Source organism: Mytilus californianus, unplaced genomic scaffold (genome assembly GCF_021869535.1).
Source record: "Mytilus californianus isolate M0D057914Y unplaced genomic scaffold, xbMytCali1.0.p SCAF_13, whole genome shotgun sequence".
NCBI lineage: Eukaryota > Metazoa > Mollusca > Bivalvia > Mytilida > Mytilidae > Mytilus > Mytilus californianus.
Genome location: NW_026262615.1, coordinates 4,655,738 through 4,680,470, shown reverse-complemented (window position 1 = coordinate 4,680,470; position 24,733 = coordinate 4,655,738). Strand labels below are relative to the sequence as shown.

The window sequence follows — 24,733 nt, the reverse complement described above, 5'->3', positions numbered from 1 at the left end:
TCTTACAATATCGGGATTCCTTAATTCTGCCACTCTTACAATATCGGGATTTCTTAACCCTGCCACTCTTACAATATCGGGATTCCTTAACCTTGCCTCTCGTACAATATCGGGATTCCTTAATCCTGCCACTCGTACAATATCGGGATTCCTTAACCCTGCCACTCTTACAATATCGGGATTTCTTAACCCTGCCACGCTTACAATGTCAGGATTTCTTAACTCTGCCACGCTTACAATATCAGGATTCCTTAACCCTGCCTCGTTTACAATATCGGTATTCCTTAACCATGCCTCGCTCACAATATCGGAATTCCTTAACCCTGCCACGCTTACAATATCAGGATTCCCTAACCCTACCCTGCTAACAATATCGGGATTCCTTAATCCTGCCAAGCTTACAATATCGGGATTCCTGAACCCTGCCACTCTGACAATATCGGGATTCCTTAACCCTTCCACGCTTTCAATAATCCAGTCTGAAAACATTATCCTTTCTATTTCGTACACACAAGATTGAGCCGTTAACTATGTGAAAAAACGGCGACGAAATTACCTTAATTATGTCCTACTAACTAACATGTTCTTAGTTCTGCAATAAGGAAAAATCAGAAAAACTCTAAAGGAGTTAATTTGGTAGGGCACCATTTTTTTTATATGGGTAAAGTGTTACTGTTGGTTGGCATACACATAATAAATTAAACTGATTATTTCTTTATTGTAACTCTATAAGGTGTATAATGATCATGTGACATTTATAGTATATAAAGATCATGTGACATTTATACATATATAGTATATGTGTTTAAGTCTCAAGTTACTGTCATGGATACAGTTGTTTTTTCTATTTAAAACATTAGCACAGTTAATAACTTCTCTGATAAATATGGACATTTTTAGCTATTGTTTTGATATAAAGAGAAATAGATTATAAATCAAAATTTTAATAGAAGGCCAAATATTATACTATTTACTGAAATTATGTCTTCTACAAATAAAACAGATCTCATGAATTTATGTAAGTTTATACGAATTATAAACAAGCGAGTGTGTCCTCCTGAATAAATTAAACATGTTGTTGTTGTTGTTGTTGTTGTATATTTTTGTTTTTTCTGTACCTATGTATCTGGTGATGAGAATAAAGATATAAGTACGTCTAAACAAGTGACAACTCTACGACAGATCCATCCATTGGATCACTAGTGAAGGTGCATGGCTTAAAACACATATTATATTCATAATTACTCTAAATATCAGCACAACAATGTTGAATCTGCAAATTTGCGGAAGCCGGAATTCGAACTCATGCTTGTGGGATATCATCGTTCTGTGTTCAGCGCTCTGTCGTAGAGTTGTCACTTGTTTAGGCGTACTTATCAAATAATTATTTCTGTGACTGCATCTTACGACCCTTTACGACAGATAATTTAGTTAATCTGCAATCGATTCCATCTTCATGCCTAATATATAATGTACTGTGTTACAACTCTAGATTCTACTGACGAGGAAAGGTAACACTAGGCCACCGAAAGCTGAAATTTTTAGTTCAGTCTAGGTGGTCGAGTGGCACAGAGCGCTGGACACAGTGCAGGCGGTGCTGTCACGATATCCCAATAGCATGAGTTCGAATCCTGGCGAGGGAAGAACAAATTGCTTCCGCAAATTTGCAGATTTAACATTGCTGTGCTGATATTAAGAGTAAATATATATACATATTGTGGCCTTCGGCTGTTGTCTGTTCTATGGTCGGGTTGTTGTCTCTTTGACACATTCCCCATTTCCATTCTCAATTATATATATATATAAGTACGTCTGAACCAGTGACAACTCTACAACAGATTTATCCATCGGATCAATAGCAGTGATGGTGATACATGGCTGTGTACATTCTGTATATACAACTCGGCTAAACATCAGCCCAACAATGTTTGATCTGTAAATTTGCTTTCACAATTTTTTTGTTCTTCCCTCGCCGGGATTCGAACTCATGCTACTGAGATATCGTGACACAATATATATATACTTATTCAAACGGAACGGCAATGTAACTTTTTATCAGTTTTTTTCATTTATATAAAACTGAAAGTGTTACTCTCATCTGTTCAAATATATTTAAAAAAAGTATTGTCTATTGAAATTGAATTTTCCTCATAATGAAAGACATTGAAATATATCTATAGGTCCGAGTCAGGTACATATAACATCTGCAGCCAAATAATATAAACCTAAAACGGAAACCCGTAAGTGAAATAGCAAGACAAAGCCAATAGAAAATAATGTACAAATTATCCAATGAATACCATTGAAAAGTCAAATTTCTATCAGCAATGCGACGAAACTTAAATCTACTCACTTTACTAAATAATACTTGAAAATGTCATGTACAAAATGTACCTGCAGGGTTTCAATACAGGATAATCATATGCTTCAATAGTCAATTATTCATTACACAATAGCGGGGACTAAATTTGGAATACGGAAAGCTATAGCGTAATGAGTTCTGAAAATGTCTTCAAAATATTTTAATAACTTTCTAAGATCAAATTAAATATTTTCATAGTTTATTGAAATAACTTGCTGAAATGGAAAAAATGTTAAGTTATAATAATACAAAGTAAAAAAAAAACCAAGGGTACCATAAATTGCTGCCACATTTATTTTCAATAAATCAAGAAAAATCGAAAATTTAGATATCGCACAACTGCTAACCTCTGTTCACATTAACGTAATTTTAGCACTTAACAATTAAACACACAGTGGTTCGGAATAAAATCACAATGCTTTATGTATATATATTGTGAATAATTATTCTTTTAATTTTACACATTTTGAACATGCTCAAATTCTACTTTCCTTTTCAAAATGGTCACTGGAATAGAAAACAAAACTGATTGGTGTAAAATTTGTTGTATGTGTTTTTGTAAATTTGTATTATATCACACTGTCACAAGCTGTTTTGTCATTTCTGACAATGAATATATATATTTTAAATATGATTGATTAAAACGAAAAGTGTAGAAATTGTAAACCTTATGCAACATGTTTGAAATAGACTATTAATTTTCGGCTGACTGAACACTGCATTTAATTTCCCCTGTCTGTGCACCTCTTTTTAAAGGTCATGATCTTTAGTTCTGGAAATTAAGTCACTTGAGACACAAAGACATTTTCAGTTTCTTTTACTCGTGGTTTGAAACACAACAGAAGATCAAAATCAGTGAAAATGCCAGGAATTCCACCTATGGTGATCGGAGGGAGCATTATAAGCGCTGTATCGTTGATTTTTCATGTTATAGGATTTTCAACCACATACTGGTATAAGATAGGTGAAGCTCATATGGGATTATGGAAATCGTGTGGTCAAGTTAAAGGAGCTGAGATATGCTTTGACATTAAAGGTATTTGGAATAATTCAGCTTTCCCTACACCGTGGGAGGGTCTGGATAGGGTGGATTTGATTTATTTCGTCCTTAATCTCTATTTTTCCTCGTTTTTCTTCTCTTCTGTAAACCCCACCTAGACCCACCTGTAAGTAATCGTATTTTAAATTTTTCATGATGTTGTACGTAACATATTTAGATCTGACATGCCTTTTGATAATTACAAAATACCACAGCTATAGCTGTAAGGTGATCGATAATTGCTTACATCCAGTTCATTTGAACTCAGGTGGATATTTGTCTCATCAATTGGCAATCATACCAGGTATGCATAACTTTAAAGTAGGTTAGTTGACAGATCAGATCTATTTATATATGTAAAATACATGATGTTGTTCAAATATACGCTTGGTAGAACACAATTAAAATAAACGGACTGATGTTCTTTTCGTATATATGGATACAAGATTGTCTTAATGGGGGCCCTTCATTTCTGTATTCTTTAATTGTTAGGCCATTTTTTTCTCAATTCTTGATACTTTTTGTCCATTTTTCTTTTTTTCAATATTTTTTGACAATTATTTTCTATTCTGTAAACCCCCATCCACACCCTCATACAAGCGGTGGAAATGGGACACCAAACATGACGGTAACATCTTTGTGTTTCAGAAAAATAAAATCTTTTAAAGGATTAAAATTGTTTTTTTAAACATCACTGCAGACGATAGTAAAATAAACACACACATTATTTATAATAATACGATCCACTCAGTTACACTGTTTGAATTCCCCTTTCATTTAAAATTGAGAATGGAAATGGGGAATGTGTCAAAGAGGCAACAACCCGACCATAGAACAGACAACAGCAGAAGGTCACCAACAGGTCTTCAATTAATGCAGCGAGAAATTCCCGCACCCGGAGGCGTCCTTCAGCTGGCCCCTAAACAAATATATATACTAGTTCAGTGATAATGAACGCCATACTAAACTCCAAATGTATGAATATCTAATGTCTTATATATGATATACAATTACAAAAACAAGTTGCTTTCTTTAAAAAAAGAAAAGCAATACGTGAACCTTAGACCGCTGACTGGTCACTAAAAGATTGTTGCTGATTTTTTGTTTGATTTTGAATTGAAATAATTGACTGTGAATAGAAGGAGTAAATTTAAAGCTCGACTATTTCATTTATTACTTGGGATTGTACATCATTTTTTTATAATCCTATTGCAAAGTTTCTACAAACCGGATGTATAATGCAAATTGCACAAACCAATCGCAATATAAATTTAAGCACTCAGTTTGCTTTATAATCTGGATGCATTTATTTTATCTATCAAATCTTTATATTTTGTTTCCTGCATGGATGCCTTCATATTCTCAACTCGTTATTGAAGTTGTCTGTACTCATGATAGATGTTGTACAGATAAATTTAAAGTCCATTTTCCATGTGAAGTGCACGTGGTGAAGTGAAACCCTGTGACATGCAACTTATAAGAAGGTTTCGTATATTTTTCTTGAGAGTAACACACCAGCTTCATTTGGACCTCTTATATAGAGACTTATTTTGGTCTCATAAAACATCTCAATTTTAAGGATTTCCTGATTTTACTTAAATCAATCCAAATATTTTACAGGGAAACTTGGTTTTGAAGAATATCTTATTTTCAGAAGTTTTATGAATACCTGAACATACTCTCAAAAGAATCAATTTATATTAAAAGACATGTAGATGTAAAAAAATACCAGTATTAACATGTACGCCAGACGCGAGTTAAGTCTACAAAGAATCACCAGTGACGCTCGAATAAAAATAGTTAAAAAGGCAAAAATAAAGAATGAAGTTAAGTTATCTATTCCTTGGGTAGAAAATCCTTGGCATTTCGAAAATGTCACAGTTTATAAAAGGACAGTGACTCAAAAGAGAAAACAAAAGAGAAAGAGCTAGAGGTCAAAATATCGAAAGCAAAGATGACCATGCTTGAAAGTAACATGGCAAGCTCTTATTGCCGTAACCTGAATTTAGATAAGAAAAGCGAAAATTCGAATTCGCGAGTGAAATTAATATTTATGCATGAACGTGGTATTTTTGCGCAAGAAATAGTAAATAGAAAGCATGCGTACTGATACTCTAGATAAGAATACACATTTGCGTCATCATACATGTCATATATTACTCTAATAGTTGAATTCGGATGTCAAACTATATATTTCAAGTGTTTTGACTCCGGATTCATTGACATTTTATCCGGAATTTTTGTGAACGTAAACCGATAGTGTGCGTGTGAACAGGGTGATGTATAATGTGAATGAATCAAGACGTGTAGGATAGCTGGTCAACACAATGAATACAATTTTCAAAACCGTACCATAGTACAAATATTTAGATGCTATAAGGTTGAACTAATAAAAAAAATAAATAATAATAATTAACATTATGATAGTAATTAAGTCTCCCAAACGAATTTGCGGAAGCCGGAATTCGAACTCATGCTTGTGGGATATCATCGTTCTGTGTTCAGCGCTCTGTCGTAGAGTTGTCACTTGTTTAGGCGTACTTATCAAATAATTATTTCTGTGACTGCATCTTACGACCCTTTACGACAGATAATTTAGTTAATCTGCAATCGATTCCATCTTCATGCCTAATATATAATGTACTGTGTTACAACTCTAGATTCTACTGACGAGGAAAGGTAACACTAGGCCACCGAAAGCTGAAATTTTTAGTTCAGTCTAGGTGGTCGAGTGGCACAGAGCGCTGGACACAGTGCAGGCGGTGCTGTCACGATATCCCAATAGCATGAGTTCGAATCCTGGCGAAGGAAGAACAAATTGCTTCCGCAAATTTGCAGATTTAACATTGCTGTGCTGATATTAAGAGTAAATATATATACATATTGTGGCCTTCGGCTGTTGTCTGTTCTATGGTCGGGTTGTTGTCTCTTTGACACATTCCCCATTTCCATTCTCAATTATATATATATATAAGTACGTCTGAACCAGTGACAACTCTACAACAGATTTATCCATCGGATCAATAGCAGTGATGGTGATACATGGCTGTGTACATTCTGTATATACAACTCGGCTAAACATCAGCCCAACAATGTTTGATCTGTAAATTTGCTTTCACAATTTTTTTGTTCTTCCCTCGCCGGGATTCGAACTCATGCTACTGAGATATCGTGACACAATATATATATACTTATTCAAACGGAACGGCAATGTAACTTTTTATCAGTTTTTTTCATTTATATAAAACTGAAAGTGTTACTCTCATCTGTTCAAATATATTTAAAAAAAGTATTGTCTATTGAAATTGAATTTTCCTCATAATGAAAGACATTGAAATATTTCTATAGGTCCGAGTCAGGTACATATAACATCTGCAGCCAAATAATATAAACCTAAAACGGAAACCCGTAAGTGAAATAGCAAGACAAAGCCAATAGAAAATAATGTACAAATTATCCAATGAATACCATTGAAAAGTCAAATTTCTATCAGCAATGCGACGAAACTTAAATCTACTCACTTTACTAAATAATACTTGAAAATGTCATGTACAAAATGTACCTGCAGGGTTTCAATACAGGATAATCATATGCTTCAATAGTCAATTATTCATTACACAATAGCGGGGACTAAATTTGGAATACGGAAAGCTATAGCGTAATGAGTTCTGAAAATGTCTTCAAAATATTTTAATAACTTTCTAAGATCAAATTAAATATTTTCATAGTTTATTGAAATAACTTGCTGAAATGGAAAAAATGTTAAGTTATAATAATACAAAGTAAAAAAAAAACCAAGGGTACCATAAATTGCTGCCACATTTATTTTCAATAAATCAAGAAAAATCGAAAATTTAGATATCGCACAACTGCTAACCTCTGTTCACATTAACGTAATTTTAGCACTTAACAATTAAACACACAGTGGTTCGGAATAAAATCACAATGCTTTATGTATATATATTGTGAATAATTATTCTTTTAATTTTACACATTTTGAACATGCTCAAATTCTACTTTCCTTTTCAAAATGGTCACTGGAATAGAAAACAAAACTGATTGGTGTAAAATTTGTTGTATGTGTTTTTGTAAATTTGTATTATATCACACTGTCACAAGCTGTTTTGTCATTTCTGACAATGAATATATATATTTTAAATATGATTGATTAAAACGAAAAGTGTAGAAATTGTAAACCTTATGCAACATGTTTGAAATAGACTATTAATTTTCGGCTGACTGAACACTGCATTTAATTTCCCCTGTCTGTGCACCTCTTTTTAAAGGTCATGATCTTTAGTTCTGGAAATTAAGTCACTTGAGACACAAAGACATTTTCAGTTTCTTTTACTCGTGGTTTGAAACACAACAGAAGATCAAAATCAGTGAAAATGCCAGGAATTCCACCTATGGTGATCGGAGGGAGCATTATAAGCGCTGTATCGTTGATTTTTCATGTTATAGGATTTTCAACCACATACTGGTATAAGATAGGTGAAGCTCATATGGGATTATGGAAATCGTGTGGTCAAGTTAAAGGAGCTGAGATATGCTTTGACATTAAAGGTATTTGGAATAATTCAGCTTTCCCTACACCGTGGGAGGGTCTGGATAGGGTGGATTTGATTTATTTCATCCTTAATCTCTATTTTTCCTCGTTTTTCTTCTCTTCTGTAAACCCCACCTAGACCCACCTGTAAGTAATCGTATTTTAAATTTTTCATGATGTTGTACGTAACATATTTAGATCTGACATGCCTTTTGATAATTACAAAATACCACAGCTATAGCTGTAAGGTGATCGATAATTGCTTACATCCAGTTCATTTGAACTCAGGTGGATATTTGTCTCATCAATTGGCAATCATACCAGGTATGCATAACTTTAAAGTAGGTTAGTTGACAGATCAGATCTATTTATATATGTAAAATACATGATGTTGTTCAAATATACGCTTGGTAGAACACAATTAAAATAAACGGACTGATGTTCTTTTCGTATATATGGATACAAGATTGTCTTAATGGGGGCCCTTCATTTCTGTATTCTTTAATTGTTAGGCCATTTTTTTCTCAATTCTTGATACTTTTTGTCCATTTTTCTTTTTTTCAATATTTTTTGACAATTATTTTCTATTCTGTAAACCCCCATCCACACCCTCATACAAGCGGTGGATATGGGACACCAAACATGACGGTAACATCTTTGTGTTTCAGAAAAATAAAATCTTTTAAAGGATTAAAATTGTTTTTTTAAACATCACTGCAGACGATAGTAAAATAAACACACACATTATTTATAATAATACGATCCACTCAGTTACACTGTTTGAATTCCCCTTTCATTTAAAATTGAGAATGGAAATGGGGAATGTGTCAAAGAGGCAACAACCCGACCATAGAACAGACAACAGCAGAAGGTCACCAACAGGTCTTCAATTAATGCAGCGAGAAATTCCCGCACCCGGAGGCGTCCTTCAGCTGGCCCCTAAACAAATATATATACTAGTTCAGTGATAATGAACGCCATACTAAACTCCAAATGTATGAATATCTAATGTCTTATATATGATATACAATTACAAAAACAAGTTGCTTTCTTTAAAAAAAGAAAAGCAATACGTGAACCTTAGACCGCTGACTGGTCACTAAAAGATTGTTGCTGATTTTTTGTTTGATTTTGAATTGAAATAATTGACTGTGAATAGAAGGAGTAAATTTAAAGCTCGACTATTTCATTTATTACTTGGGATTGTACATCATTTTTTTATAATCCTATTGCAAAGTTTCTACAAACCGGATGTATAATGCAAATTGCACAAACCAATCGCAATATAAATTTAAGCACTCAGTTTGCTTTATAATCTGGATGCATTTATTTTATCTATCACATCTTTATATTTTGTTTCCTGCATGGATGCCTTCATATTCTCAACTCGTTATTGAAGTTGTCTGTACTCATGATAGATGTTGTACAGATAAATTTAAAGTCCATTTTCCATGTGAAGTGCACGTGGTGAAGTGAAACCCTGTGACATGCAACTTATAAGAAGGTTTCGTATATTTTTCTTGAGAGTAACACACCAGCTTCATTTGGACCTCTTATATAGAGACTTATTTTGGTCTCATAAAACATCTCAATTTTAAGGATTTCCTGATTTTACTTAAATCAATCCAAATATTTTACAGGGAAACTTGGTTTTGAAGAATATCTTATTTTCAGAAGTTTTATGAATACCTGAACATACTCTCAAAAGAATCAATTTATATTAAAAGACATGTAGATGTAAAAAAATACCAGTATTAACATGTACGCCAGACGCGAGTTAAGTCTACAAAGAATCACCAGTGACGCTCGAATAAAAATAGTTAAAAAGGCAAAAATAAAGAATGAAGTTAAGTTATCTATTCCTTGGGTAGAAAATCCTTGGCATTTCGAAAATGTCACAGTTTATAAAAGGACAGTGACTCAAAAGAGAAAACAAAAGAGAAAGAGCTAGAGGTCAAAATATCGAAAGCAAAGATGACCATGCTTGAAAGTAACATGGCAAGCTCTTATTGCCGTAACCTGAATTTAGATAAGAAAAGCGAAAATTCGAATTCGCGAGTGAAATTAATATTTATGCATGAACGTGGTATTTTTGCGCAAGAAATAGTAAATAGAAAGCATGCGTACTGATACTCTAGATAAGAATACACATTTGCGTCATCATACATGTCATATATTACTCTAATAGTTGAATTCGGATGTCAAACTATATATTTCAAGTGTTTTGACTCCGGATTCATTGACATTTTATCCGGAATTTTTGTGAACGTAAACCGATAGTGTGCGTGTGAACAGGGTGATGTATAATGTGAATGAATCAAGACGTGTAGGATAGCTGGTCAACACAATGAATACAATTTTCAAAACCGTACCATAGTACAAATATTTAGATGCTATAAGGTTGAACTAATAAAAAAAATAAATAATAATAATTAACATTATGATAGTAATTAAGTCTCCCAAACGAAGTTTGGGAAGACTTATTGTTTTTGCTCAGTTCTTATTAAGTCTCCCAAACGAAGTTTGGGAAGACTTATTGTTTTTGCTCAGTTCTTATGATTCTTCTTCTTCTTCTTCTTCTTCTTCTTCTTCCGCCGCTTTTAAATTTGAACTTGTCCGCACCCGTTCTCCAAAACCGCTTGTCTGATTAACTTAGGGTTTCACAATATGTTAGACTAACATGTCTAGTAGTGCAATCAGGGTTTTGTTTTTTGCAATGGGGTTTATAAAGGGGTACTTTGAGGGGCAAAAAGAAAAGAGGGTTTTACTATAGAACCCTATGGGATTTTATTTTTTAAAATTTTCAAATGATTATAAATTGAAAACCGTTCGTGATAGACACAAACTTTTTAATTGAAAATGTTCTAAATGATAAAGCCCATTAAATGAAATACAGGGTTAGTCCCCAGGGGTCACCCCCACCCCCTGCCATTTAAGAAAGTTCTAATACCTTGTAAGTGGTCAAGATCCCCACCCCTAAACCATATATATTCTGGTTTGTCATGCTAAGATGGTTTGAATGATATACAGGGTTAGTCCCCAGGGGTCATCCCCACCCCCTGTCATTTGAGAAAGTTCTAATATCTTGTAAATGGTCGAGATCCCCACCCCTTAACCATATATATTCTGGTTTGTCATGATAAAGCACATCAAATGTAATACAGGGTTGGTCCCCAGCGGTCACCCCACCCCCTGCCATTTAAGAAAGTTCTAATATCTTCTAAGTTGTCAAGATCCCCACCCCTAAACCATATATATTCTGGTTTGTCATGCTAAGATGGTTTGAAGGATATACAGGGTTAGTCCCCAGGGATCATCCCGATCCCCTGCCATTTGAGAAAGTTCTAATATCTTGTAAATGGTCGAGATCCCCACCCCTAAACCATATATATTCTGGTTTGTCATGCTAAGATGGTTTGAAGGATATACAGGGTTAGTCCCCAGGGATCATCCCGATCCCCTGCCATTTGAGAAAGTTCTAATATCTTGTAAATGGTCGAGATCCCCACCCCTAAACCATATATATTCTGGTTTGTCATGATAAAGCACATCAAATGAAATACAGGGTTAGTCCCCAGGGGTTACCCCCACCCCCTGCCATTTGAGAAAGTTCTAATATCTTGAAAGTGGTCAAGATCCCCACCCCTAAACTATATATATTCTGGTTTGTTATGCTAAGATGGTTTGAATGATATACAGGGTAAGTCCAAAGGGGTCACCCCCACCCCCTGCCATTTAAGAAAGTTCTAATATCTTCTAAGTGGTCAAGATCCCCACCCCTAAACCATATATATTCTGGTTTGTCATGCTGAGATGGTTTGAATGATATACAGGGTAAGTCCCCAGGGGTCACCCCCACCCCCTGCCATTTAAGAAAGTTCTAATATCTTCTAAGTGGTCAAGATCCCCACCCCTAAACCATATATATTCTGGTTTGTCATGCTGAGATGGTTTGAATGATATACAGGGTAAGTCCCCAGGGGTCATCCCGACCCCCTGCCATTTGAGAAAGTTCTAATATCTTGTAAATGGTCGAGATCCCCACCCCTAAACCATATATATTCTGGTTTGTCATGATAAAGCACATCAAATGTTATACAGGGTTAGTCCCCAGGGGTAACCCCCACCCCCTGCCATTTAAGAAAGTTCTAATATCTTGAAAGTGGTCAAGATCCCCACCCCTAAACCATATATATTCTGGTTTGTTATGCTAAGATGGTTTGAATGATAGACAGGGTTAGTCCCCAGGGGTCATCCCGACCCCCTGCCATTTAAGAAAGTTATAATATCTTGTAAATGGTTGAGATCGCCACCCCTAAACCATATATATTCCTGTTCGTCATGTAATGAACATTTGAAAGACGTATAGGGCCAGTCCCCAGGGGTTCCTCCCCACCCCCAATATTCTAGTATCTTGTAAATGGTTGAGATCCCCACCCCTAAACCATATATATTCTGGTTTGTCATGCCAAGATGATTTGAATGATATACAAGGTTAGTCCCCAGGCATCACTAATGCATATAACTTTACTGGACCAAACCAATTTTCACTGGACGTTGCCCAATGTCAGGCGACCCTGGGAATTACGAATTATGGGAGCTTCGTTTGGGAGACTTCGTAACAGCATCCTGTTACAATCATTTCTTGTTATTAATAATATTCTTCTTCTTCTTCTTCTTCTTCCGCCGCTTTTAAATTTGAACTTGTCCACACCCGTTCTCCAAAACCGCTTGTCGGATTAACTTAGGGTTTCACAATATGTTAGACTAACATGTCTAGTGGTGCAATCAGGGTTTTGTTTTTGCAATGGGGTTTATAAAGGGGTACTTTGAGGGGCAAAAAGAAAAGAGGGTTTTACTATAGAACCCTATGGGATTTTATTTTTTAAAATTTTCAAATGATTATAAATTGAAAACCGTTCGTGATAGACACAAACTTTTTAATTGAAAATGTTCTAAATGATAAAGCCCATTAAATGAAATACAGGGTTAGTCCCCAGGGATCACCCCACCCCCTGCCATTTAAGAAAGTTCTAATACCTTGTAAGTGGTCAAGATCCCCACCCCAAAACCATATATTTTCTGGTTTGTCATGCTAAGATGGTTTGAATGATATACAGGGTTAGTCCCCAGGGGTCATCCCCACCCCCTATCATTTGAGAAAGTTCTAATATCTTGTAAATGGTCGAGATCCCCACCCCTAAACCATATATATTCTGGTTTGTCATGATAAAGCACATCAAATGTAATACAGGGTTAGTCCCCAGGGGTCACCCCTACCCCTGCCATTTAAGAAAGTTCTAATATCTTCTAAATTGTCAAGATCCCCACCCCTAAACCATATATATTCTGGTTTGTCATGATAAAGCACATCAAATGTTATACAGGGTAAGTCCCCAGGGGTCACCCCCACCCCCTGCCATTTAAGAAAGTTCTAATATCTTCTAAGTGGTCAAGATCCCCACCCCTAAACCATATATATTCTGGTTTGTCATACTGAGATGTTTTGAATGATATACAGGGTAAGTCCCCAGGGGTCATCCCGACCCCCTGCCATTTGAGAAAGTTCTAATATCTTGTAAATGGTCGAGATCCCCACCCCTAAATCATATATATTCTGGTTTGTCATGATAAAGCACATCAAATGAAATACAGGGTTAGTCCCCAGGGGTTACCCCCACCCCCTGCCATTTAAGAAAGTTCTAATATCTTGAAAGTGGTCAAGATCCCCATCCCTAAACCATATATATTCTGGTTTGTTATGCTAAGATGGTTTGAATGATATACAGGGTTAGTCCCCAGGGGTCATCCCGACCCCCTGCCATTTAAGAAAGTTCTAATATCTTGTAAATGGTCGAGATCCCCACCCCTAAACCATATATATTCTGGTTTGTCATGATAAAGCACATCAAATGTTATACAGGGTTAGTCCCCAGGGGTCACCCCCACCCCCTACCATTTAAGAAAGTTCTAATATCTTCTAAGTGGTCAAGATCCCCACCCCTAAACCATATATATTCTGGTTTGTCATGCTGAGATGGTTTGAATGATATACAGTGTAATTCCCCAGGGGTCATCCCGACCCCCTGCCATTTAAGAAAGTTCTAATATCTTGTAAATGGTTGAGATCCCCACCCCTAAACCATATATATTCTGGTTTGTCATGATAAAGCACATCAAATGAAAAACAGGGTTAGTCTCCAGGGGTCACCCCCACCCCCTGCCATTTAAGAAAGTTCTAATATCTTGTAAATGGTCGAGATCTTCACCCCTAAACCATATATATTCTGGTTTGTCATGATAAAGCACATCAAATGAAATACAGGGTTAGTCTCCAGGGGTCACCCCCACCCCCTGCCATTTAAGAAAGTTCTAATATCTTCTAAGTGGTCAAGATCCCCACCCCTAAACCATATATATTCTGGTTTGTCATGCTGAGTTGGTTTGAATGATATACAGGGTAAGTCCCCAGGGGTCATCCCGACCCCCTGCCATTTGAGAAAGTTCTAATATCTTGTAAATGGTCGAGATCCCCACCCCTAACCATATATATTCTGGTTTGTCATGATAAAGCTCATCAAATGTTATACAGGGTTAGTCCCCAGCGATCACCCCCACCCCTTGCCATTTGAGAAAGTTCTAATATCTTGTAAATGGTCGAGATCCCCACCCCTAAACCATATATATTCCGGTTTGTCATGATAAAGCACATCAAATGAAATACAGGGTTAGTCTCCAGGGGTCACCCCAACCCCCTGCCATTTAAGAAAGTTCTTATATCTTCTAAGTGGTCAAGATCCCCACCCCTAAACCATATATATTCTGGTTTGTCATGCGAAGATGGTTTGAATGATAGACAGGGTTAGTCCCCAGGGGTCATCCCGACCCCCTGCCATTTGAGAAAGTTCTAATATCTTGTAAATGGTTGAGATCCCCACCCCTAAACCATATATATTCCTATTTGTCATGTCTTGAACATTTGAATGACGTATACGGTCAGTCCCCAGGGGTTCCCGCCACCCCCAATGTTCTAATATCTTGTAAATGGTTGAGATCGCCACCCCTAAACCATATACATTCCTGTTCGTCATGTAATGAACATTTGAATGACGTATAGGGCCAGTCCCCAGGGGTTCCTCCCCACCCCCCAATATTCTAGTATCTTGTAAATGGTTGAGATCTCCACCCCTAAACCATATATATTCTGGTTTGTCATGCCAAGATGATTTGAATGATATACAAGGTTAGTCCCCAGGCATCACTAATGCATATAGCTTTACTGGACCAAACCAATTTTCACTGGACGTTACCCAATGTCAGGCGACCCTGGGAATTTCGAATTATGGGAGCTTCGTTTGGGAGACTTCGTAACAGCATCCTGTTACAATCATTTCTTGTTAAATTTTGTTATGATTATTGTAAACTATAAATTACTTTTTTTTGTGAGATGCAAGGATTTAAAATCCTTGTGAATTAAAACCACGCAAGTAATTTTTTCATTCACGACCGATTAGAATTTAGATATTTAGCTAACTTTGGGTACGCATCCCTGCTCATTGGTGTTCATAAGTTACATATAATTTTCATAAATATAATGACTGATCAAACCTGTGAGACATAAAGCACGTATACATTACAATTTTAATTATATTCTATAATTATTAGGAATAAATTCAGTCTCAGTTTTACCTTAACAATGAATATTCTCTTAGTCTGGTAGTATCTATTAATGAAATTAGATATTTTTTTTACAGAAATCATTTTGTTTGATTATCTTTCTGCTTTCCGGCCACTGTGTTTCCGACCTTAGATAAATATTTTTAACAGAAATATCGTTTTCTTAATTTTCTTCATCCTTTCCGACATTTTCTCATGCTATGATTGAAATACTAAATATCAAATGATAAACGTTCAGAAATAATCAGTTTATTCTGGGTCATTGTATATCAATAAACTATTCCCAGGTTTATTAAATACAACACACACAACGCGTAGAGGGACCGTCTCAAAGCATGAATTATATAATTGCGTTATCATTATACTTGATATTTAATAAACATTCACATTATTAAAAGCATATATGTTTTGTCAAAAGGCAAATATGTTCTAACGTATAAATGATTTTTAGAATGCAACCTAGTCTTTATTGTTTTACTTTCAAATCTACAAGTGAACCGTTTGTCGGATTGTTGAAATATACATATTAATAATATAACTTCAAAGGCAAATAAAACTCTAGGATTTTTACGTAGAAACATGAAAAATTGTACACGTAAGGTTAAAAACCTTACGTACACATCACTTGTGCGTCCGACCGTCGAGTACTCCTCACCAGTTTGGGATCCGTACAAACAAAGCCAAATAAACCAAATTGAGCAGATACAGCGTAAGGCAGCAAGATATGTTTTTAGTGACTATAACGATAGATCACCAGGTGCTGTCACTGGTATGTTAAACAAACTAAAATGGGAAAACTTGCAATCCCGTAGAACAAAAGCTAAGCTTGTCTTGATTTATAAGATTAATGGGGGGTTGGTCGAAGTCACTAATGACGTCCTGACACAATCTGACAGGCGAACTAGAGGCCTACATAAATTTCGACATATATATACAAATAAAGACTTTTTTTAAATCATCTTTTTTCCCAAGTACTATTGCTGTCTGGAACGATCTCCCAGAAACAATTTGCATGTCACCCTCCCTAGAATCCTTCAAAGGTGGTATCTCCACCTTAACATTTGGAGGTTCTAGTCTGGCTAATTAATTAGTGTATTTAAACCACTGTACATAATGTGAATATGTTTAACATTAAGCTACAACTAATGTTATTTTAAATTGTAATTGAACTGTGGCAAATATTTTTATCTTATAACAAAATTTTCGACATCCATTTGCATGTACATAGCGCCACAATTCCGGGATATTCCACACTCCGGCACCGGAGTCTTTCCCGTACCAGGAAGAAGAAGAAGAAGATACAATGTCACGTTGTATCCTATCCATAGAGGGACCATATCAAAGACATAAATTACTACCTATATAAATGATGGAAAATTTTCGAGACGTTCCGAGAATCGTGATTCCGAGGATATCGAGTGGCCCATAGACTCTTCCAAAACTCGCCAATATTCTCAGGGGTTCTCGCAAAAAAAAATAGTTGCATTTAAGGGGAGGGGGAGAGGAACTATAAAATAATTTCCCATCAAAATGATGGTTTAATTCTGAAAAAAACTAAATGCTTTCAAATTTTATATATCTATTTGATGCTGAGCCTTCAAACTTACTTAACTGTACAGGTTTATCTGTAATTTTGGTTAGTGCAAATTCAATAATAAGTCTCCATATCGGTCAACCGGCACATGGCAACATTGGTGATTCAATATCTTCCTTTTAAGCAGCAATCCTCCTTCAAGAAAATCAGGAATATTGTGTTCATTTAGGCCTATAAAACAATTTTTTTTCGCTAACTCTACATACCTTTATCCTCAGTGCCTACCCTAAAATTTGAGCAAGCACTATTAAAGTCAGACTGGTTCCCACGTTTAAACCAGCCAACAACTTAAACAAAAATAAACGTATATATAAATAAGAAGATGTGGTATGAGTGCCTGGCCAATGAGACTTGTAACTCTCCATCAAAGTCATAATGTATAAAAGTTAAGAAAATTATAGGTCAAAGTACGGCCTTCAACACGGAGCCTTGGCTCACACCGAACAGCAAGATATAAAGGGTCCCAAAATGACTAGTGGAAAACAATTCAAACAGGAAAACCAACGGTCTAATCTATATAAAAAACGAGAAACGAGAAACATATGAATCACACCAACAAACGACAACCACTTAACAACTGACAGGTGTATAAAAATGCAGCGGGTTTGAACGTGTTAACAGGCGCCAACCTTCACCCTATCCTGAGACAGTAGTGTAACATTTACAACATAAAAGGACACTATAAAATATCAATTGAAATGGCTTAACTCGATCAAAAAGACATTTAAACAAAAACAAGTATAATTATGCCTACTAACCGTAATTTTTTTCAGCATGTTAGCGGAAACACATATTTTATTTTGAGCTCGGTGGCTGATTGATCTAAGTAGTTCAACTACTGTATCACTAGCCTGTCAACACTGAGGTTGCGAGTTCGAATATTGACTAGGATTGTCAGTTTTCTTACTGTAAGGTTGGTGGTTCTCTCCGGGCACTCCGGCTTCCTCCATCAATAAATGCTGGCCGCCACGACATAACTAACATTGCTGAAAGTGGCGTTAAATGCCAGTTCGTTAATCAATCATTCATATTTTATTTATCAAGCCTTTAGTTATCTGTAACCTGGCTCTCCTGTGGGTTTTAAATAACGAGGAAGTCGAGAGCGCCAATAAACTTCTACATGTTCTACAGGAGAATTGATTTTTTCAAAATATTAACTATTGCGTGTCAGTCTAGTAAATATATCTGACAAGAACCTCCTTGGTCTAATGGATAAGTTTTTTGTTTTAAATTCTTTCCCTTCTAATCTTTACTTTACAAGCCTGTTCCCTGTTGGGTCGCATGTCGTTATATTACTTATAATAATGTAATCGAAAAACCCCGCAAAAAGTATCTTAAAATGAACAGATAAGAACTATAAAATTAACACTCATGGAAAAAAAAACTCTGTATATCCGCTAAAAACCACACAAATGCATAAACAAAAGGGGTAACAAGCTTTACTTCGGCGCGCTTCATACCTTTCTGAAAGGTTAAATGCAACCGACTGGTTTTACAGTGCCTAAACACTCACCCGCTTGGTATGAATGTTTTGATACAACATGAAAATAACACTTTAAAATAAATTTGGTTCGTCCGAAGTGATTTTCTCCAGAGCAAGACATTTGAAATCCGAAGATGTACTAATATAAAAATAAGAAGATGTGGATTGTGAATGAGACAACTCTCCACAAGAGACCAAAAGACACAGAAATTAACAACTATAGGTCACCGTACGGCCTTCAACAATAAGTAAAACCCATACCACATAGTCAGCTATAAAAGGCCCCGAAATCGCAAATGTAAAACAATTTAAACGAGAAAACTAACGGCCTAAATAGATCTGAAAACGTGTGGAACTATATGATCTACATGGACATACCACATCTTCTTATATCTAATTACAGATACCTTATAATCTGTGTTCCCGATTGCTACATGTATTAAATCGATTGTTTTTACTATCGTGTATAGCAGGTTTTGATCTGTGTTACCATGCAGTGGCAACTTGCAGTTTCGTATCCATACGATATTAAGATGGACTTCAACAGTTAAAGCGGTCATCATGGTAATATTATTTTTTTCTGTGTGTATATAGATCTTTGTATGTTTTAGAACAGAAAATTAGAGGGATCATAATAGATATAGGAAGATGTGGTAATACATGTTATACTTAATTGTAGATGCACCAGTACATTACAACCAACTCATAGCCGCACAAGTTCTGGAATGTCTTGCCCTGGTAGCCTTTTTAGCAGCTGTGACATGTGCTTTCCTGAAGATGTTTGCACTCAAGGAGCAAGGAATGCTATTTGTTGTCACAGGCTTACTTAACTGGCTGGCAGGTATATATATAAATATTGACAACTCAAAAGTTTAACCTAAACGACGAAATATACTTTCGGACATTTATGACGCAACAACTTTTCGCATTTTTTGTAGCTAAAACATGTTATTGTAGAACAGTCATCGTGCCCTCTTTGTTCTGTGATCAATTCGACGTAGGAAACGTTTTCAGATCTCCATGGACAGGGATTAAAAATATTTGCAGACGAACAACAGTATATTATATGTAATGTATTTTAACGACGAAGAAGAAAGTATTTATGAGTTAATTAGAAAATCAAGTTTACATTTTAACGTATCGTTAAATCAATAAATTATACGTTCTATTTCTCATATTTCTGGCAAAACAATAATTTATCTAATTCTTTGTATAAATTGCTTATTTCTTGACCAATTCCAATGGGGTTTAATTCAAAGATTTTAATTCTTGAGGGTCTTTAATATGTTGAATCTAACCGTGTATTTAGATTTTGGATTTTGGGTCCCGTATTTAAAATGGTCCACAAAGAGATCCAAAGGGTCCAAAATTAGAATTAAGTTTTATTTTAACAAAAATTGAATTTTTAGGGTTCTTGGATAAAATGCTAAATTTTATCATATATTTATATTTTTTATTTTGTGCCCAGTTTTCAAATCGATCCACATTCGGGTCCAAAATTAAACTTATTCGACTTTAACAATACGTGTTATTGAATTCCTGGGGTTCTTTAATATGCTGAATCTAAATATGTATTTAGATTTTGGATTTTGGGCCTATTTAACAAATTGGTCCTTAGTGAGGTCCAAAGGGTCCAAATTAAAAGTTGAATTCTTGGAGTACATTGATTGTATTTCTTTTCTTTCATATCTGGCCGTTTCTATTCTAAGGGGAGTAACTCCACATCTAAATTTAGTAAAAGCACTACTTAATTTAGGTGACAAATTACATTTTAAGTAAGGTTCAGTACCATAATCATATTTAAATAACTTACATGTTCTTAATTTATTACCTTGAGCATACGTAGATACTCTATGACTTTCAATCCATTTTATATTTATTATTGTTTCAATTTGTACAAGGATACTCTTATTTAATACATTAGTTTCAAAGTTACAATAGCCTTCAAAATTATGAGTTTTAAACATTTCCTTAACTCTATGGTTCCAATTCTTAATTCTACCTCTAGTTTTCTTCATCAACCATTTGAAAACTTTAAAATTTATTCTATCATGACTCATATTTGAACATCTTGCCCAGTGTCTAAATACACTTGTCCATTGTTTTACAGATGGTGGTTCCCAACCCATATCTCCATGTATGGCATCATTTGGGGTATATTTACCGACACCCATAAAAAAATCGTATGGCTCTATTTTGGACAGCATTAATACATGAGTAATTGCGTGTACCCCAAATACATGATTATGGGTTAGTGTTGTATAATTTAGAAAATATATCGTGTTGGAAACCGCCATGTTTTTTACTTTTTACAATCAATAAACCCTATGCTCTACTAGCTGACTATGGCTACTGTCTTAGGCATTAATTGATAGTCTAAAAATTCTGTTAATAACAATCCCAGGTATAATTGATAGTCTAAAAGTTCTGTTAATAACAATCCCAGGTATTAATGGTCTAAAAGTTCTGTTAATAACAATCCCAGGTATTGATGGTCTAAAAATTCTGTTAATAACAATCTCAGGTATTAATGGTCTAAAAGTTCTGTTAATAACAATCCCAGGTATTGATAGTCTAAAAATTCTGTTAATAACAATCCCAGGTATTAATGGTCTAAAAGTTCAGTTAATGATAATAACGATCCCAGGTATTGATAGTCTAAAAATTCTGTTAATAACAATCCCAGGTATTGATAGTCAGGGAGCTACCATTTGATTTTCATGGGGGGGGGGGGGGGGGCTAGGATGAAATTTGAAAAAAAGGCAGGACAGGAGTTTTGAGTAAAAAAAAGAAGCAGGATGACAATTCATGTAAAAAAAAGTCAGGATAAACTAATTAAAAAAAAGGCAGGACAGAGTAGAGTGAAAAATAAAAAGGCAGGACAGAGATTACAACTAAAAAAAAAAATGCAGGACAAAATTTTTTATCCTAGCCCCCCATAAAAATCAAATGGTAGCTCCCTTACTAACACATTCCATTGCATTACTACCTATTGTAACATTACATTCAGTTCGAGGTACAGATGGATTTCTACAATGCATAATTTTGGACTTAATAATATTGACATTAAGTCCATTAGCAATACACCAATTGTTAAGAATATTTAATATTTTCTGTAAATCACTTTCATTTTCAGCCATTAGTACCATATCATCAGCATGCAATAACATTGCTATTTTTTCATCATCAATATTTATACCAATATCTAGAGCATTTATATCATCAATTAGAGTGTTTATATAAATGTTAAACATAACAGCCGATAATATACAACCTTGTTTCAAACCAGTATCTACATTGAACCATTTCTGGCTATCTGCACGGAAGAACGCGAAATAAAATTTCCATTTCACGATGAACGAACGATTGAAAATGTCTTGCACGTTGATCTTTTTACCGATTTCACGAAACACGGTGAATAACGAACCTTTTTCACGGCTGCACGTGAAATAAAAATGGCAAAACACGTTGCACGAAAATAACCCTTAACCACCCTCCTTTAAGTTGATGTTCAATTTACTTATAGTTAACCGGGGGTGACGAATTAGACACGCCCTCTTAGAATCAGGGGATCCAAAATAGGATCAGGATAAAAAAAAAAAAAAAACGGCCAGCGAAATACCATAATTTACAATTTCAGAGAATCCAAGAGCTTTTAGTTGATTATCTCCGATCAATATACTATTTTCATATTACCGACTTTTGACTCCGGATTATATAATTTGTCGACTGGTTACCTTGGACATCATGGTACCAAGTCGGGTAAGAGCAAGCTAAAGAAGTAAAACCAAGCTTTCAATCGGTACAATTTGGGGGGGGGGGGGGGGGGGGAAATTACCTGGTTAATATTTTTTGTTCCTACAAAATCATCGGAAAACAGTAAACTATCCCCTCAAATTACACCGATTATATGTTTGATTTTACTTATTTTGGTTGCTCTTACTTGACTGAGTACCATGATGTCCAAGGTAACCAGTCGACAAATTATATACTCCGGAGTCAAAAGTCGGTAATATGAAGATAGTCTATAAACCACCCTCATCATCATCATCTTATAGTGACCGTTATTGATCGTAAATTCATGTCGTTTTCTTTTTTGGCATTCGTCTAACGTGGAGAAAAAAGAAAGAGGGCAAAAAGGGGGGGGGGGGGGGGGGGGGGGGGGGGGGGGGGGGGGGGGGGGTGGTAAGAGCTTAACTTACGATTTTGATCATGGTTCATTTTTATACGCCCGTCAATATTTGACAGGACGTATTATGGTATACAAATGTCCGGTGTCCGTCCGTCTGTCTGTCCGTCTGTCTGTCCGGCGTAAACATGTCGCACCGTAACTTGAGAATGACTTATCCAAATTTCATGAAACTTAACATAGTTGTTTCTTATGATGATCAAACGATCTGTATACTTTTTGGTGAAAATAAGATTAAAACTTTTTGAGTTACGGGACTTAGTAACTAGAACAGGTGTGTGTTTTTTTTCACATGTCGCGCCGTATCTGAAAAACAATTTATGATTATTGCTTAAAACTTTACACACTTCTTAGTTATATTAATCTAAAGATCAGTATACTTTTTGGTGATGATTCAAAATTTTATTTTAGAGATATTGAGTATTTTGTTAAAAAAGGGGGAGGGGTTTTTCACATGTCGCGCCGTATCTCAAAAACAGTTTATGATTATTGCTTAAAATTTTACACACTTCTTAGTTATATGAATCTAAAGATCTGTATACTTTTTGGTTTTGATTCAAAATTTTATTTTAGAGATATTGAGTTTTTTGTAAAAAAAAAAGGGGGTTTTCGCATGTCACGCCGTATGTCGGAAACTATTTATGCTTATTGCATAAAAATTCACACACAAGACGACGGGCGTATCATGCGCTCATGGCGCAGCTGTTTATTATTTTAGTACGGCATACGTTTTACCTCTATCCAACGCTCTATCTTATTAAAGTATCGCTGTAAAATTGTTGTCATTTGCTTCAGGTCAATCCACTTTGCATCTCGTCGTGTATGCATGACATATTTGCCACTGGACATTAAGGGAACAATCAATTAATCAGCTTCATTTAGTGATGTATAATCATTATTCTTCAGTTGATAATTGTCTCAAATTGTTTTCCACTTTTTATATATATTTGATTTTTATTTATATTTGATTTTAAGTGTAAATTTTATCATTTCTCTCCTCATTTTTGTCGAGCCTGCGACTTTTGTCGCAAAAGCGAGACATAGCGATCCTACATTCCGTCGTCGTCGTTAAACTATCCTGGATTTCTACCAAACTTGGACAGAAGCTTGTTTATGATCATAAGATAGTATCCTGAAGTAAATTTTGTAAAAAAAAAAAAATCCTATTTATCTGTATTTTACTTATAAATGAACTTAGTTTTTCTTCCAGTTAACATTACATTCACTCTGTGGTTAAAATTTTAATAACTTTCTTAAACTATCCTGGATTTGTACCAAACTTGGACAGAAGCTTGTTTATGATCAAAAAGCTAGTGTCTAGAAGGAAATTTTGTAAACATTTATTTCCTGTTTTTCCGTATATAACATAAATGGACTTAGTTTTTCTTCCAGTTAACATTACATACAGTCTTTAGTTAAAGTTTTTAAAACATTTATTAGATTCATAAACCATTCTGGATTTTTACCAAACTTGGATAGAAGCTTCTTACAATCAAAAGATAGTATCTATAGGAAAATTTTTAATAATTTGTTCCCCGTTTTTGTTGAGCCTGTGACTAGCAGCAAAAGTAGGCGAGACACTGGGTTCCGCGGAACCCTTACGAATTTTTCTCTTTGCATTTATTTTTTTTTTAACATTAAATAACATAATTGATAAAGTCTACATCAGGGGTTACATTGTATCCTATCCAGCCAAACTAGGAGGAAGGGAGTAGAATAGAAAAAAAACTTCACTGAGTAGCAATAACTCATATCTTGAAGCGTACAACGACGGCAGTCTAGGTGACAAAATTTGCTGTGTCGAGTTTTTTTTTATATATTTGTCAGGAAAGGAAAAATG

General features: G+C 35.2%; 1 protein-coding gene across 14 annotated transcripts in view; it reads left to right on the top strand.

Moving 5' to 3' along the window:
• Window positions 1-2,394: 2,394 nt before the first annotated feature.
• Window positions 2,395-24,733, top strand: part of LOC127723042 (uncharacterized) — a 260,474-nt gene continuing 238,135 nt past the window's right edge. For 3 of the 14 annotated variants that reach the window (XR_007991823.1, XR_007991825.1, XM_052229478.1), the window contains exon 1: window positions 6,965-7,967. Coding sequence is in view for 2 of the 14 variants with exons in the window: in XM_052229478.1 (XP_052085438.1) it covers window positions 7,793-7,967 (175 nt within the window). In the remaining 12 variants the exon portion in view is untranslated. Of the gene's footprint in view, window positions 3,399-3,531; window positions 3,706-6,964; window positions 7,968-8,081; window positions 8,275-19,383; window positions 19,546-24,733 lie in introns of those variants that run through there. The other 11 variants (XR_007991822.1, XR_007991821.1, XR_007991824.1 and 8 more) reach the window with 9 other exon arrangements.